Source organism: Natrix helvetica, assembly GCF_964273705.1.
Source record: "Natrix helvetica genome assembly, chromosome: Z".
Lineage (NCBI taxonomy): Eukaryota > Metazoa > Chordata > Lepidosauria > Squamata > Natricidae > Natrix > Natrix helvetica.
Window position 1 is genome coordinate 28246733 of NC_138554.1, and position 16967 is coordinate 28263699.

Below are 16967 nucleotides of genomic sequence, written 5' to 3' on the forward strand. Positions count from 1 at the left end.
AGTCATTTTACTTGCAGTCAAGTTCAGAGAACAATAAGGACCCCTCATTTCAACTCTGAATTGCAAATATTCTTTTTTATTAGCTAACTATGGTGCAGCACAAGCATTCCCCTCCCCTAATGTATCCTAATGACATTGCTTTCTTTTTATCCACATAAATGAGGTGGGCTTAAATCGTCAATAACAGTTCAAGTGTTAAAATGGGCTCTCTCTCTCTCTCTCTCCCTCTCCCTCCTTGGACTGTGATATCCTTATCTGATCAGGGGATTAGGAACAAATATAGAAGCAGCATACAGCAGAGATGTTAGGATTACCAATATTGTAGAGTTTTGTTGATTTTAGCATGGGTGGAGAGCACTTCATCTCAGCAGTGGGAAAAGCCCCTGAAGTTCACTCCCTATCCACAGCTCAACTGTTTTTTTTTTCTAGTTTCCGAAGACCAAAATAAGCTAATGCCTCTCAAAAACAAATTTCCTAAAATATATTTCCTGGCTGCTAAAAGATTTCTCCCTTCACAATGATTCTCCTGGTCCGAAGATGTTCAATATTGGGTATGAGAATAGCATATTAAACAAGTCTTCAGTTCATGACTTCATAGGAAAAAGGTAGGATATGAAAACAGTAAAAGCAAATCTTCAGAATCTATGTTTCCCCTTCTCTGTTCCCTAATCTACCACAGACATGAGTCACTCCTGAATATCACTGAGGTTGCGGTTTCAATGCAAAACTTCTGCTTTTTATTTTCCATGTCAATGAACTAAGAAGAACTAAAGCAGGAACTAAGCCCAATCTACACAGTTCTCAGTCACCATTTCTAAGCACCCAGATGGGATTTTGGTCAATAATCTCTTTTTTGAAAAACAAATGTTTTACATTGCCACAAATATGCAAGAGAACTTTTTCCACCACTCTCTAGATAACTTTTTGTTAGCCTAATAATGGTTTGAGGCTTTGTTGGATTTTAATTCCCAAATCATCCCAAGCCTCATGGCCATCCTAGGTGAGGAATAATGGGTGTTATAAACCAAATTATCAAGATTTCAGTCTGGGGAAGACTGTTGTGCATAGCCCATCTCTTTTTACCCCATTGTTTCCAGAATTTCTCTTAGATTATAGAGCGTCTACATTCCTACTGTTCTAAAATTACATTGAGTCAGCTCTCAAGGAATTTAGAATTAGGGAAAGGAGCTGCTGTTTTCTTCTTCTTTGAAACATTAATCCCTGTTCTCTAGCATGGATGAAAGAGGCCTCAGCTTTACACTAATTAGACATTATAGATCTGTTTTTTTTTCTTGGAATCAAGACCAAAGACCCCTACTTTCCCTTCTCGCACCCCACCCACCATGACCCCATCCGTCACCTTGTAGCACCAACATCAGCAGCAGCCAAACAACCAGAGAAGGGGGAATATGTGCCATAGTCCTTTGTCCGCTCATGTATTTCCCTCTGGAAATAACCTATGAATTGTTTTCTTTCAGGGAAAGATGTTTTATTGCAGTTCCTGCTATCTGTGCCATAAAGTTAACTCTAAAGGTGAAAGAGTAATGGCAGAAACATTTCCTTCTCCACCTATCTTTGTCCTTTGTTCCTATACGTTTTTAATAAAGAGGAGAGAAAGAGAAAAAAAAAGAAGAAAAATGCCCATACTTACCTGACGTAAATATATTTTTAATATATAAAATAAATGTACTGGAAGGAGCTGCACACAGAAAGAGACATTTTATTTATTTAAAAATGCAAATCTAAACCGACTCAAGCTCAACCCTTCCAAGACGGAGTGGCTGTGGGTTCCGGCCCCCCGGTTCAACCAGTTAATTCCATCTCTGGCCATTGGGGGCATTCAACTCGCCCCCGTGGAGCGGGCGCGCAATTTGGGCGTCCTCCTGGATGCCAGGCTGTCCATGGATGACCATGTGACAGCCGTGGCCAGGGGGGCGTTCCACCAGATTCGCCTGGTGCGCCAATTGCGCCCCCTATTGGACCGGGACGCCCTACGCACAGTCACCCATGCGCTGGTGACGTCTCACCTGGACTACTGTAACGCTCTCTACATGGGGCTTCCCTTGAAATGCACTCGGAGACTGCAGTTGGTCCAGAATGCGGCCGCGCGGGTGATTATGGGGAGTACTAAGTACTCCCATGTGACACCTCTCCTGCGCGAGCTGCACTGGCTTCCTGTGGTCTATTGGGTGCGTTTCAAGGTCTTGATTACGATCTTTAAAGTGCTCCATGGCTCAGGACCTAGTTACCTGCGGGATCGTATTCTGCCCCATACATCCCTACGACCCATCCGCTCGCACAGAGAGGGACTTCTCCAGGTGCCGTCCACTAGACAGTGCCGAGGGGCGGCGCCTAGGAGCAGAGCCTTCTCTGTGGCGGGCCCAGCCCTGTGGAATGACCTCCCTCCGGATATCAGGACCACCACTGACCTCCGCTCCTTCCGTGTAAAGCTCAAGACCCACCTATTCCAAATAGCTGGCCTGGCTCAACCATAACTTCATAACGCTCCTGACGGGTTTTTAATTCGGTAATTTTATTCAATGGGATTTTAAATTGTGTTTTTAATTGTTTTCACTTATTAGTCTACCTCCTCCATGCACATGTATATGTCTTTGTTTCTTATATATGTATGTTCGTCTTTATCTGTATTTTACTTGCTTTGATTGTACGCCGCCCCGAGTCCTTCGGGAGAGGGTTGCGGCTAATCAAATAAAATTATTATTATTATTATTATTATTATTATTATTATTATTATTATTATTATTATTATTATTATTATCATTATTAAATTGATTTACTTAACGCAGACAGAATAGATAGATAGAATTCTTTATTGGCCAAGTGTGATTGGACACACAAGGAAGTTGTCTTTGGTGCCTATGCTCTCAGTGTACATAAGGAGAATAAAATACATTCATCAAGAATGAAAATATACAACACTTAGTGATAGTCGAGGTTAGGGTTAGTGATGGCATTCGGGAAAAAAACTGTTCTTGTTTTTAGTTGTTCTGGTGTGCAGTGCCCTATAGTGTAGTTTTGAGGATAGAAGTTGAAATGATGTACATATGTCCAGGATGTCTGTAGAATATCAAAGTTGGAAGGGACTTTGGAGGTCTTTTAGTCCAATCCCCTGCTGAAGCAGGAGACCTTATACAATTTCAAACAAATGGATGTCCAATCTCTTCTTAAAAGCCTTCAATGATGGAGCAGCTGTGTCTTTTGAAGACAAACTGTTCCACTGATTGATTGGATCACACTGATTCTCATTGTTAAGAAATGTTTCCTTAGTTCTAGGTTGCTTCTCTCCTTGGCTTCTCTCCATTGCTACTTGTCTTGCCTTCAGCTGCAAGACAATGGCCAGCTCATAAGGTAGCATGTAGCTAACCTTGGTTGATCTTTGAAAAGCTAAACCAGATCAAACCTGGGGAGTATGTCTATGGGAATCTACTTAGAATTCCCAGGACTATAGTCATGGACATACACAAAGACAAAAACACCCAACAACATTTCACAATAAGGCAAAAGCAAGCCATGTCTTTATCCCTGCCAGCAAAACAGTATGGTATTAGCAATATTATATTAGCAATATGGAATGTTGTCTATGGAATTAACAGCCATAAAACTCTACTCAGGACAAGTTTTTGTTTACTTTACAATAGAATAAAATGAACTTAAATATATGAATACATCAAGGCCATGATAAATTGGATCAGCGGGGAGTGGCTGAGGCAGCTGGCATGGATATTGACGCCAGCGGAAGATGGCTTCGGTAGGTGGAGTGGGGGTGGGGTCGTTCGTTGTGGCCCCCTCTGGTATCACCGCTGTTGCCTGGGCCACCGTACTGTGCCATTTGGCCATTTGGCCCCTCCTCCTGTGACACTATGGACTGGGTCAACGGAGTGCGGCCCTGGCGACGGATATGAGTGCGGCTGGTGTGGATGGAGCTCAGCTGTTGGAGTCATTGAAGTTGGAGCAACCGCCACTGCCGCCGCTGTCCTCGCCACCGCCATCACTGGCCGCTTCACCACCTTGCAAGTTAGCATCTGCTGCGATTTTGACAGGTGGCCGTTACTCTTATATATTGTCCTTAACACGACTATTTCTATGATAGATATAAGCTTCCCGCTACCCCCTTGAATACTGTTGGCTGTCCCCCCGGACATGTCATCTCCTCGTTCCATCTCCCCATGATGTCATGCTGTTTGGTTGATGCCACACTCTCCTCTATGTTATACTGCGACAGAACTTTACTCCCTTCAGGAACTCCCCCTTTCCCACGGAAGGCCTTCTTGACTATCAAGACAGTTCCTTAATGAGATCCCGAGAGGTGGCATGCGAAGAAGAGATTTCTTAGGGGTTTCTTACAGGGGTTTTAAAATCAAATTTTAAGGGGGGCGGGGGGATTGATTCGGATGGCTCAGACAGGTTTGGGGGAGATCTGCCAGGGCACAGGCCAGGGCTAACTAATGGGCATGGGTTGGGAGTGCTGGGAAGGGTTGGGATTCTGGGGGAGACATTAAGCCATTCCATTGGGAGGTTCACCATCTCTACTGTTTGTGGGAGAGGCAGATATGGTGGGGGCCAAGGGCCAAATTATGTTCGGGCGACGCGGGTTCGCTGTTTAAGAGCAATCGCGCGTTCCAACCCTCATCGCCCTTCTTGCACCCCTGGGTGCTTGGGATTACAGAACCCTGGTCTCTGGCTGGTGTCGCTTAATGCCAGGTCTGTGATACATAAGGCTCCCCTCATTTACGATCTCATACAAGGGGGCAGAGCAGACCTGGCGTGCATTACGGAGACCTGGTTGGGCCATGAGGGGAGTGTTCCCCTTAGTGAACTATGCCCACCAGGTTTCCAGGTGTTTCACCAGCCGAGAGCCCAGGGCAGGGGCGGGGTGGTGGTGGCGGTCATTATTAGGGAAAGTCTCGGACCTCAGGAGGTCACTGTGCCTCAGATAGGAGGGTGAGAGTCCCTTTTTGTGAAATGTGGCCTTGGAGTTCAGGTGTGCTTTTTTGTTGTCTTCCTGCTACATTTCATCAGCCCTGCTGGAGGTGCTGGATGTGTTAGCTGGATTGGCGGTTGATTTCCCCAGGCTTATGATCCTGGGGGATTTCAATCTGCCTTCCATTGGTGAGACATCTGAGTCAGCTCGGGAGTTCATGGCCTCCATGACAGCTATGGACCTAACTCAGTTAATTCAAGACCCCACCCATAATAGGGGACACACGCTCGACCTGGTTTTTGTCTTTGGGCAGTGGATGAATGATTTAGATTTAGGGATATTTCTATTCAACCCTTGTCATGGTCTGATCATTTCCTCATCAGGCTTGACTTCCATACTGCTACCCCTCACCGCAAGGAGGCGGAACCGACTAGATGGTTCCGCCCCAGGCGCCTGATGGATCCCGAAAGGTTCCTGATGGAGCTTGGGACTTTTCCTGAATCCCTTGCTCACAACTCGACCGAAGCCCTAGTGGAAGCCTGGGATAGGGCGGCCACTGGGGCCTTGGATCGCATTGTGCCTTTGTGGCCTCTGACCCGGTGTCAATCCTGGGTGGCTTCCTGGTTTACCGAGGAGCTCTGGGAGATGAAACGCCAGAAAAGACACCTAGTGAGTGGCTGGAGGGCCAGCAGTCTGCATCTGATCGAACACTAGTAAGAATTCATATTAAATCCTACTTAGTGGCGATAAAAGCAGCAAAACGGCAACATTTTCCCACTCTTATCGTGTCTGCAGATAACTGCCCAGCTGCCCTGCAGAGTAGGGCTGAAGAATTTGTTCAGTATCTGCAGAATAAAATCGCTCAGATCCGGACAGGCTTGGACTCTGACTGGGTAGATTTGGGCAAGTCGACGGGGATTTATTTATTTTATTAAATTTATAGACCGCCCCCTCTCCCCGAAGGGACTTGGGGCGGTGTACAGACACCAGATTAAAACCTAGTATAAAATAGATACACTTAAAAACCGATTAAACAGTAGAGCTGTACAGGGTAATAAAAGTTCAAAATCAGCTAAAAACAACCCCCAAAATTTAAAAGGGACTAGATCGGGATTAGGCCAGGCCCGCTAAACTAAACAGGTGGGTCTTGAGCATCTTACGGAAGGAGCGGAGATCAGTGGTTGTTCTGATGTCTCGGGGGAGGTCATTCCAGAGAGTCGGGCCCATCACGAGAAGGCCCTACTCCTGGGCGTCGCCCACTGGCACTGCCTCGTGGACAGCACCCGGAGGAGCCCCTCTCTGTGAGAGCAGATCGGTCGAAGGGATGTATGGGGCAGGATACGATCCCGCAAGTACCTTGGTCCTGTGCCATGGAGCGCTTTAAAGATGATAACCAGTACCTTGAAACCACCCGAAAAGCCACAGGAAGCCAGTGTAGCCCGCGCAGGAGAGGTGTTACGCGGGAATACCTAGGGACTCCCGCAACAACCCGCGCGGCCGCATTCTGGACCAGCTGCAGCCTTCGAGTGCATCTCAAGGGGAGCCCCATGTAGAGAGCATTACAGTAGTCCAGCCGAGACGTCACAAGTGCATGGGTGACTGTGTGGAGGGCATCCCGGTCCAATAGGGGACGCAATTGGCGCACCAGGCGAACCTGGTGAAATGCCCCCCTTGCCACGGCCGTCACATGGTTGTCCATTGACAGCCGGGCATCTAGGAGGACGCCCAAATTGCGAACCCGATCCATGGGGATGAATCTTGTGGAGACAATCTGGGATGAGTTTGACCCTGTGACCCCGAGGGCATGGACAGGATTATGGGGAGACTCAGTGCTGCCACTTGTGTGCTGGACCCGTGTCCTTCTTGGTTAGTTTTGGCTTCCCGGGAGGTGACACGAGGCTGGCTCCAGGCGATTACCAATGCTTCATTGAAAGAGGGGTTCTTTCCCACCGCCTTGAAGGAGGCAATGGTGAGGCCCCTCCTTAAGAAGCCTTCCCTGGACCCAGCTTCTTTAGCCAACTATCATCCCGTCTCCAACCTTTGCTTTGTACCGAAGGTTGTCGAGAATGGGGTAGCACGTCAGCTTCCCCAGTACCTGGATGCTGTCTACCTGGATCCGTTTCAGTCAGGTTTCAGGCCCGGGTACAGCACGGAGACGGCATTGGTCGTGTTGGTCGATGATGTCTGGCGGGCCCGGGAGAGGGGCTGCTCCTCTGTCCTGGTCCTATTAGACCTTTCGGTGGCTTTCGATACCATCTACCATGGTATTCTACTGCAACAACTCAGGGGTTGGGAGTGGGGGGCACCGTTTTACGGTGGTTCTCCTCTTACTTGTCGGATCGGTTGCAGTTTGTGTTGACTGGAGGGCAGGGATCAATCCTGAGGCACGTAACTTGTGGGGTGCCCCAGAGGTCGGTTCTCTCACCCCTCCCGTTCAACATATATATGAAACCACTGGGCGAGATCATCCGTGGTTTTGGGGTATGGTATAATCAATATGCTGATGATACCCAACTTTTCATCTCTACCCCAAACCACCCAAACGATGCCCTCGACGTGATGTCCCGATGCCTGGAGGCTGTGTGGATCTGGATGGGGAGGAACAGGCTCAAGCTCAATCCCTCCAAGACTGAGTGGCTGTGGTTTCCGTCATCCCGATTTGTGCATCTTGTTCCATCTTTGATGATGGGGGGAGAAATTTTAGCCCCCTAAGAGAATCCTCTGAGAGTCCTCCTGGACATGCAGCTTAGTTTAGAAGAACTCCTGATGGCCGTGACCAGGGGGGCCTTTTACCAGGTTTGCCTGGTACGTCAGTTGCAGCCCTTCCTGGATTGGGATGCTCTATGCACAGTCACTCATGCCCTCGTCCTTTCTCGCCTGGACTACTGCAACGCTCTCTACATGGGGCTGCCCTTGAAGAGCACCCAGAGGCTTCAGCTGGCCCAGAATGCGGCTGCACGGGTTATCATGGGGGTACCTAGGTGCTTCCATGTTACACCCCTCTTAGGCGGCCTGCATTGGTTGCCGGTTGTTTTCCGGGTGCGATTCAAGGTACTAATTATGATCTTTAAAGCGCTCCATGGCTTAGGCCCAGGGTACCTGCGAGACCATCTACTGCCACCAGTAGCCTCCCACCGTCCAGTGCGATCCCACAGAGTTGGCCTCCTCAGGGTGCCGTCGGCCAGACAGTGTCGGTTGGCGACCCCCAGGGGGAGAGCCTTCTCTGTGGGAGCGCCTTCCCTCTGGAATGAGCTGCCCCTGGAGCTTTGCATAATCCCTGACCTCCAGTCTTTCTGATGCACCCTAAAAAGTTGGCTTTTCCAGCAAGCCGGCCTGGCCTGTTAATTTTATCTAATTTTTAAAATGTTATTGTTATATTAATTGGGTTTGTTTTTTTTGGATACTTATCTAATTTCCTTTAAACTTTTGTGATATGTGTTTTTTTTAATGTTGTATGCCGGCCTGAGTCCTTTGGAAGAAGGGCGGCATATAAATCCAATAAATCCAAATCCAAATATGTCCACCAATCCTGAAAATGGGGTGCAAGTATAGAATGAAGGATGACAGACATTGCATAACTGATGCAGAAGTTGTGTCTTGTCATCCTCACACTATCATTTTAAAAGAATAGTGAAATGTGATGTATAGATGTCCAAATAATGTTTCATTGATAGCCATATATAATTCCTTATCTCTTGCCTCACATAATTCTTGAATATTTAATTATTCTAATTAATGTATATAGATGGATACTGGAATTATTAGCTTACTGCTTTGTACAGAACATCCTAAATTCTATGTATTTCTTCATTCTCAAGTTGAAAAGGAAACCAAGAAGTTCTTGTTTTTTTAATTCTTGAGTTCCTATGTTCCCACTGGAAATCTTCTGACTCTTCTTCTCTGATTCCTTTCTAATTTAATTCTTAGATCATTAAAGCAGATGTACAAAGGGCAAAAATTCAAAGCATTTAGCTTTTTCACATCCAGTAAGGAAAAGCATAGAAACCACAGCAGTCTGTCAAATAACTTTAGGTGCTGAATGCACATTTCCCCTGCTTGTTGACTTTCCCATCCTCCTATGTGAGCAGATCTTCTTTCCTTTAACTCTCCCAAATGCTTGCACATACAGATATCTTGATCCCATCTCCTTTCCCATATATTCTTTTTTAACATGTTTGTACATCCTTCTTTATCATTTTTCTCTCGTCATTGCCCTCGTGTTACAAAAGTCAACCCAAAGAAGAACAGTTCGCTTGTTCTTTATTTCTAGTTTCATTCTAGATCTGTAAAAACTTTGGGGAAGGAAGAATGGATGGTTCCTTCATAAGAACAAACTAGCACTTTTTTTCCCAATACTGTAGTTTTATTCCAAGATACTGAGTTTGCATCTTGAAGATCATGTAGAGAGGATGGAAGGAAAGGGAAGAGACAGAAAACTTTTGCAGTCCTTTGGGTATGTGGTTGGGTGGGTAATCAAAGAGACCAGCTTTACAAAGCCTGAGCCAAAACCTCTTGGAGAGATAATGAGGGTTAAATGAATTGATGAACTTCTAGTGGGGAAAAAAGATGAGGAATGTTCCTCAGCTTAATGGACCATAGTTGAATCAGTTGAAAATAAAGAAATAACAGCTGCTGACTAATGGAAAATATTGGAGGCTGGCATTCGAGGATGAAATGGACATAAAAGACAGAGAACAGTTGCTGGAGGAGAGAAGATACTGTCAGGTGCTAAAGCCAATCAGTGAGGGTCTGGAAGACAGGACTGCAAATCAACTACTCAGAAGGGCTTAAGATAGTTTAGAACAGCAGGTAGGAGTCTTGAAGTCAAGTAAACACAAAATGGGGAGGGTGGGTATATAGCGATGATGGCTAATCTTTTCCCCATCATGTGCCAAAAGTGGGGGGAGTGCAGGGGGAGTCATGCATGGGTGTGCCCACACCCATAATTCTATGTGCGTGACCCCCCCACACGCATGCATGCGTGACCTCCTACTTTTGGCTCATGATGGACTTGTTTTTTGAGGATTTCTAGGAGCCTGGGGAGGGCAAAAATGGCCTCCCCCACCCCCGGAGGCCCTCCGGAGACTTTTCTCCGGAGGGAAAAAAACGGCCCTACGAGCAACTCGGAAGTTCATCATCATGTGTATATAGTACGTATGAATAGTAGGGAATGGATGGAGGATGATGTCATCATTCCTAAATTCCAGAAGTGTGTGTGTTGTGGGTAGGCCCTACTATTAATAGGTGAGCAGAAAATGTGGATTTGCCTCATGTCTAATATTCCCAGCAAGGACAACAAAAACACAAGATTTCTATCTCCTTCCCCTGCTTAAAAATCAAAGTGACAACTCTTAAAAAAAAACCAGGAAATCTAAGCTATAATCTAATGTTGAGTAAAAATTTGGAAATTTCATATCTAGTTCCCTTTTGACTTGGTCTGCCTATTTTTCAAATTCTTGTCTTTCTTTTGAAATGATGAGTCTCATGCAAAAACAGAACAAAACAACAACCTGTAGTTAAAGGAAACAATCCTTGACTTATGCCGATGACACATCAGGGTTAAAGTTCTGTTTTATGTGACATCACCATGAGAGAAGGATTTAAATTTATGAGAATGTAGAGAACCATAGACTGAGGGGTGGGGCAGAAAGTTCAAAAAACGTCAAGAGGGCAGCTACAAGTGTGTAATCAAAGCCCATCCCTCTTTGCAAAAGGGCAAAGTTTCAGATTTACATGGTTATAGCTGAAGACTACTTCTAGCAATGTTGTGAGGTGGTGATGACAGCAGGACAAACAAAGATTGCATAATGGTTCAGCAAGGTATTTGAAAATGTTGGCCTTAGAAGTAATGGTGGTGATCTACCCTTTGTTCTCTTATCCTGTCAAGCACAATATTTTGGACCAGGTGTGCATGTTATATATCAAACACGATCCTCCAACCTTAATGAATACGTCTGAAAATTTGAGAATGTGTTTTGAGTAACTCATGAAACGGATACCATCCAGAATATTTAACCAAACATTTTATTAAAAAATCCATTTATCAGAAGGCAAAAAATAATAATAATTAAAAAATAAATCTGCAGCCCTCCAGAATATTTTTAAAGACTATTTCTGGGGTCTGTGTGAGGTCCAGAGCGCTGAAACATGCCAGGTTGCCATTCTCCTTTTAAAATCTAAAAAAATCTAAAACAACAATGATAGCAAAGGACAGGGAGCTTGTCAGACACATGTCTTTCTGGGAATCATACAGATTAAAGCCAGTCAACATACGTTACCAACAATCATTTGGATATCTTGTGGTTGCCAATTACTGCCACTTGCAACATCTACTGATCGTTCATGTCAAAACCTGAATGGGAAACAGGCACAAAATAGAAATGCTTTCCCCTCCCAGAAAAAAAGAGAAGAAAACACGAAATCTCCCTAGAGACAAAGTAAGTTAAAGGTCTTCTAAGTCAAGCTGTTCTAAGTGCTGTATATTACTTCCATCTTACAGTTAAGAAGAGTCTGTATTTCAGGTTCTATTTACTTCATATCCCCATATTTCTGTGAAATTGCCTTTTGGTCTCAGCCTTGTACAAAGAAGTTGTTCTCCATTTGATGATAAAGATTATGTTTAATCTTTATACTATGTTTATAAGAGACTTGATTAGCCTCATTGTTTATTCTTTCTCTTCATGAAATATTACTCACTTCTCTGCAACTTTGCCTGACTTTCTGTTCTCTTTTCATTGCTAGCCATTAGGCTTCCTATCTGACCTTTTCTGGATGCATATAAAGTTTGACCATCATGAAAAGAAGTTGGTCCCAGAAAGAAAGAAAAGATGAATAAAACCCACTTTCTATTTAAAATAAAAAGAAAACTACACAGCTTTATTCCTAAAGAGCCCATTGATTTTAACACTGAGGATCAACTCATTCATTTCCTGGTTTGAATGAAGGGACATTATCTTTTTCTGTTTCCCCATAAAGGAGAATGACTCACATTCCATTGTAGACCATTTTTCTTTATTCCCTCCAAAGGTAAATGCTTTGATAAAATATTAATCCTCAAATACCTTCTGGGGGAAATTTAATGTGCAGCTAATCAGGTTACTGCAGTGCTTCTCAAATAGTGGGGCGGGCCACCCAGGGGGGGCACGAGGCTCCGTAAAGGGGGGCTCAGCTCAAATTATTTTATATATTTTTGTTTTGCAGGTTAAAGTTTTTTTTAATATTGTGTTCCTTTAAATCCTGTGCTCCTTTAAATCTTTTCTGCTACAGTTAATAAAGCTATTCTTTGTTGTAAATTGATCCACATTTCTTTCTTTTTTTATTCTCTTATACGTTAATAAGGATACAGTGTTATGCAGAGGTGTACTTATAACAATTTTATAGACAAATGATACTATTTACAGTCGCGCGGGGGGCGCGAAATGTTTTCTTCTTCCTAGGGGGGGCATGACAGAAAATAATTGAGAAGCACTGGGTTACTGCAATATACTGAACTGCCTCTTTCTTGTTTCAATTCATAACATAAGTCCATCCTTACTAGTGTGGAAAAATCCTCAGATTCAATATCTGATGATACTCAATCTGGTCATATACTGCCTCCTAGTGGTCAATAGAACATCATCACCTACTGTTTCAAAGAGCCACCCCCTTTACAAGATCTATTAAAAAAAAAAAAAGAAAAGAAAAGATGGATAAGATCAACAAAAGCAAAGTCTGGATATTGTCAGCTCAGGTTGAACTCACTTCACATGTTTATCAACATGACAGGGATGCCCAAATAATCCTCGGTGCTGTATCCTTCACAATTCCGGCTAATAACCCATCAAGGTTCAGTCCTTTTGTTTTAAATAAAAATCCACCCAGCACAGAAGATGGATTTATTGAAGACTTTTGGCAGTAAGCCTTCAACTGTGTATTTAAAACTTCAGATATGGATGAAGTGAATGGAGATATCTACAGTGGGAAAATAAAACTAGAAGATCTTCCTGGAACATTTTTTAAAATGAACCTGATTGGTCACAGCTATAGCATCTATAATTCTGTCTATGCCATTGCCCATTAAAGGCTATGACTTCATCCAAATTTAGACAAAGATCAACAGCAGAGGCAGGAAGACTGAACCTTAAGAATTTAAATTCATGGCAGGTAATTGACTCAACGTCTTTTGGAAGATCATTATTTTTGAGACTAAAAGATTCATCCTATATCTGCATAATTAAGTCTCTTTACATTTCCTTCCCAGGCTTTCATTTCTTTTGACTATGTTTTTATCAGCCCATGATGTCCATTGCTTTTCCTGAAAAATACATATAATTTTTCTTTTTCTAATCTATCTCCCTGTCTCTCCCCACCCACATAGCTATATCATTTTTTAAAAGGTGTTTCATTTAACAACAGCGCTGGGGACAAAGTATCACTTGATGAAAATGGAAAATTACTAGTGGGACAGCTAGTAATTTCTCCCCCATTCCCAAACACTGACATGGATTCAGTAGTTGAAGAAATTATTCTGCAGTGCAACCAAGGCTCTGTGACTATGTTCTACAGTGTCCTAAGCTATTTGGGTTTCTTGGCTGTTATTAGTTTCTTGGTTGCCTTCATGGCCAGGAAACTACCTGATACTTTCAATGAAGCCAAGTTCATCACTTTCAGCATGTTGGTCTTCTGCAGTGTCTGGATATCCTTTGTTCCAACCCATTTGAGCACCAAGGGGAAGTACATAGTGGCAGTGGAGATATTTTCCATCTTGGCCTCTAGTGCTGGTTTGCTGGGCTGCATCTTTCTTCCCAAATGTTATATAATTGTTTTAAGGCCTGACTTGAACAATAGGGAAAATTTAATGAAGACAAAATATTATGTACTTAATTGTTAATTAAGATGCTGAAGCGATCCGGTAAAGCTTTTTAAAGTCTCAATCTATGCATAACAAGAACAGAACAGTGAACTCCGGTTTGACAGCTATTTATATAGCAGCTATCAAACCGGCAACCAATCAGAATAACGTTAGCTCCCCCTGGTGACACCTACATGAATCAGCCAATCCAGGCATCCGGTTGGTGTTGATTGACACCTTATGATTGCTTGGTTCAGACACAACACCTCTCTCCCCCAAGTTAGCGCAGGCGTAGTTGGATAAATATGCTGGACGTTTACGGATCCTTCCAGAACGACGCAAAACCTGTGCTGGCATTGGCGGCAGTGACACTGGTATGTCCGGCCCCTCTGGTACTGCACGCTCCTTAGAGGGCTGTGATGACTCCGCCCTGGGATGATGTTGGGGTTCAACAGGTAGGTGGATTGGCGCCGGATGTGTCGTTGTAGGCATGGGGGAAGTGAGGGATGTGAACGGGTTTGGCCGGCAGGCAGCGTGGAAATTGTCATCGTTAGGCAGGAACTCGTTAGGATGCTGTTCAATCGAGGTTTCGCAGCAGCGCAGATGATCGATGTGACACCGCCATTGCCTTCCGTCGTTCAGAAGGATCCTGTTCTTACAGGGTCCTGTTACTTCAAGTATGGTTGCTGGAACCCACTTTGGCTGGCCCCCAAAATTGTGCGCAAAAACCCTGTCCCCACATTCGAACTGCCTAGTCTGGTAATTTTTTTGGAATCGCTGGTATGTTGTTATATTCTGGATGTAACCTGCCAAGGGTGGTTCTGAGTTTTCGGCCCATCAGAGGTTCTGCTGGACTCTGATTAGTTACTGGGCAGGGAGTATAATGTTGATTAAGCAAATATTGGTAGATTTTGTCACGTAACGTGTCATGAGTCATTCTTGCCAAAGCTTCTTTAACTGAATGGACCGCATGTTCTGCTCGGCCATTGCTGGCCAGGTAGAATGGAGCCGTAAGCACCTGTTGGATTCCTAACATAGCTAAGAATGATTGGAAGGAGGCCGAGGTCCATTGGGGGGCCATTATCAGACACTATGACATCCGGTAGCCCATGGCAAGCAAAAATCCATTTAAGGACATTAATAGAAACCTCGGCCGTTATACTGGACATGGGTACCACCTCCACCCATTTAGAATATGAGTCTACTATAATCATAAGGTTGGAACCCTGTATTGGGCCAGTGAAGTCGAGGTGTAACCTAGACCCTTAGGGGCTTCCCATTCTCTAGGTTCAGCCGCTGCCGGAACTGGCCGTGCGGTTTGTCAATCAGGACAACGGCTTACCCATGATTTAATAGTTTCATCCAGGCCAGGCCACCACACGTAACTGTGGCCAAGGGCTTTCATGTATACTATTCCTGGGTGGCCCTCATGCAACCTCTGCAATACCTGTGTTTGAAGAGTCTTGGGAATTACAACTCGATGACCCCAAAGCAAATATCCTTGCATAATAGATAACTCTAGACGCCTCCTCCCATAGGGAACAAAACTGCTATCCAACCCTTCATCCGGCCAGCCCCTGCGAACCCAGTCTAAAACCCTAGAAAGAATGGGATCCTGGCGGGTATGCTCTGCGATATCTGTGGAAGTTAGAGGTAACTGGAGCTCCTCAACAGCTAATACGGGACAAATAGGAGCCGGGTCCTGAGCCTTTAACGGCAGCGGACAACGGCTCAGCGCGTCAGCGTGTCCTACCTGTTTTCCTGGGTGATGCTCCAACCTGTAGGAATAAGCGGCCAAAAATTTGGACCATCTCAGCATCCTTAGGGAAAGAATAGGGGGTGTGAGACGATCACCAGACAAGATTCCCAGTAAGGGTTTGTGATCTGTCACCAGGAGGAAGTGGCGGCCATACAGGTAATCATGGAAGCGTTTAACACCTGCTATGGCCGCCAAAGCCTCCTTATCCACCTGACTGTAATTGCGTTCAGTAGGTGATAAGATTCGGGAAAAAAAATGCAATAGGGGCTTCATGCCCTGATGGCAACAGATGAGCTAGAACAGCCCCAATCCCATAGGGGGAAGTGTCGCAAGTCAGGGTTAAGGGAAGTTTAGAATTGTATTGTATGAGGACGGATGAGGAAGTAAGAAGATGCTTAACATTTTGAAAAGCTTCAGCCTCCCTAGGGCCCCAGTGCTAAACCTTTGAATTATCAAGGAGTCTATGCAATGGTTCCGCTACGGAAGCTTTGTGCGGAAGAAACATAGCATAGAAATTTAGGCGCCCCCAAAAAGCTTGTAATTCAAGCTTTGACTTGGGGGTTGGAGCTTGATGGATAGCCTCAACTTTGCTGGGTGTGGGATGTATTCCCTTACTATCAATCAAAAATCCTAAAAATTCGACGGAAGGGACTCCCATGTGGCATTTAGTACGCTTGAGCTTGAGCCCAGCAGACCTAAACCTAGACAACACGTTCCGCACTTTGACGATGAGATCCGCCCTGCTGGTGGCCGCAATCAACACATCATCAAAGTATGGAACCACCCCCTCCAGTCTGTGGAGCAGTCGCTCCATAAGGCTTTGAAAAAGTCCTGGGGCGACAGAAATACCAAATTGCAGCCTGGTGCAGCGAAAAGCCCCTTTGTGAGTTACAATAGTCTGGGCATCTGCAGATGCCGGATCCACAGGAAATGCCTGCTGATATGCCTGGGCCATATCTAATTTGACAAAAATACACCCTCTCCCCAATGAGTGCAGCAGATGTTGTATGACAGGAACGGGTTATGGGTGCGAATCCAGAGCCTCATTTACCGTTGATTTATAGTCCCCACATATACGAATGGACCCATCTGGCTTAACTGGGACAACGATAGGGGTTTCCCATTTCTCATATTCAACTGGTTCAAGGATCCCCTGAGCTACCAATTTATCAAGCTCAGCCTCAACCTTGGATTTAAGGGCAAATGGAAGCCTCCTGGGTTTCAACCTTATAGGGGGAACATTAGGGTCTAAGTTAAAAGAGATAGGTTTGCCCTTGTAGTTACCTAAATTATCATCAAATACATCAGCAAATTCAGTTAATAAAGTCTCAAAGTCAGTACTGCAGGGTATAGAGTTCCTGCCAGAAATGGACAGTCCAAGGGGCTGGAACCATTCGAGACCCTGCAGCGTAGCAAGAGGCTTGGCAACCACCACG

At 44.8% G+C, this 16967-nt stretch overlaps 1 protein-coding gene across 1 annotated transcript in view; it reads right to left on the minus strand.

Annotated features, from left to right (window-relative positions):
- The window catches only part of LOC309401356 (serine protease 33-like), a gene marked incomplete at its 5' end in the record, with an annotated part of 35050 nt that extends 18564 nt beyond the window's left edge, over positions 1–16486 (minus strand). Inside the window, one exon of the mRNA XM_081970426.1 lies at positions 16147–16486. Coding sequence (XP_081826552.1) covers positions 16147–16486 — 340 coding nt within the window. The remainder of the gene's footprint in view (positions 1–16146) is intronic.
- Between the last annotated feature and the right edge of the window lie 481 nt (positions 16487–16967).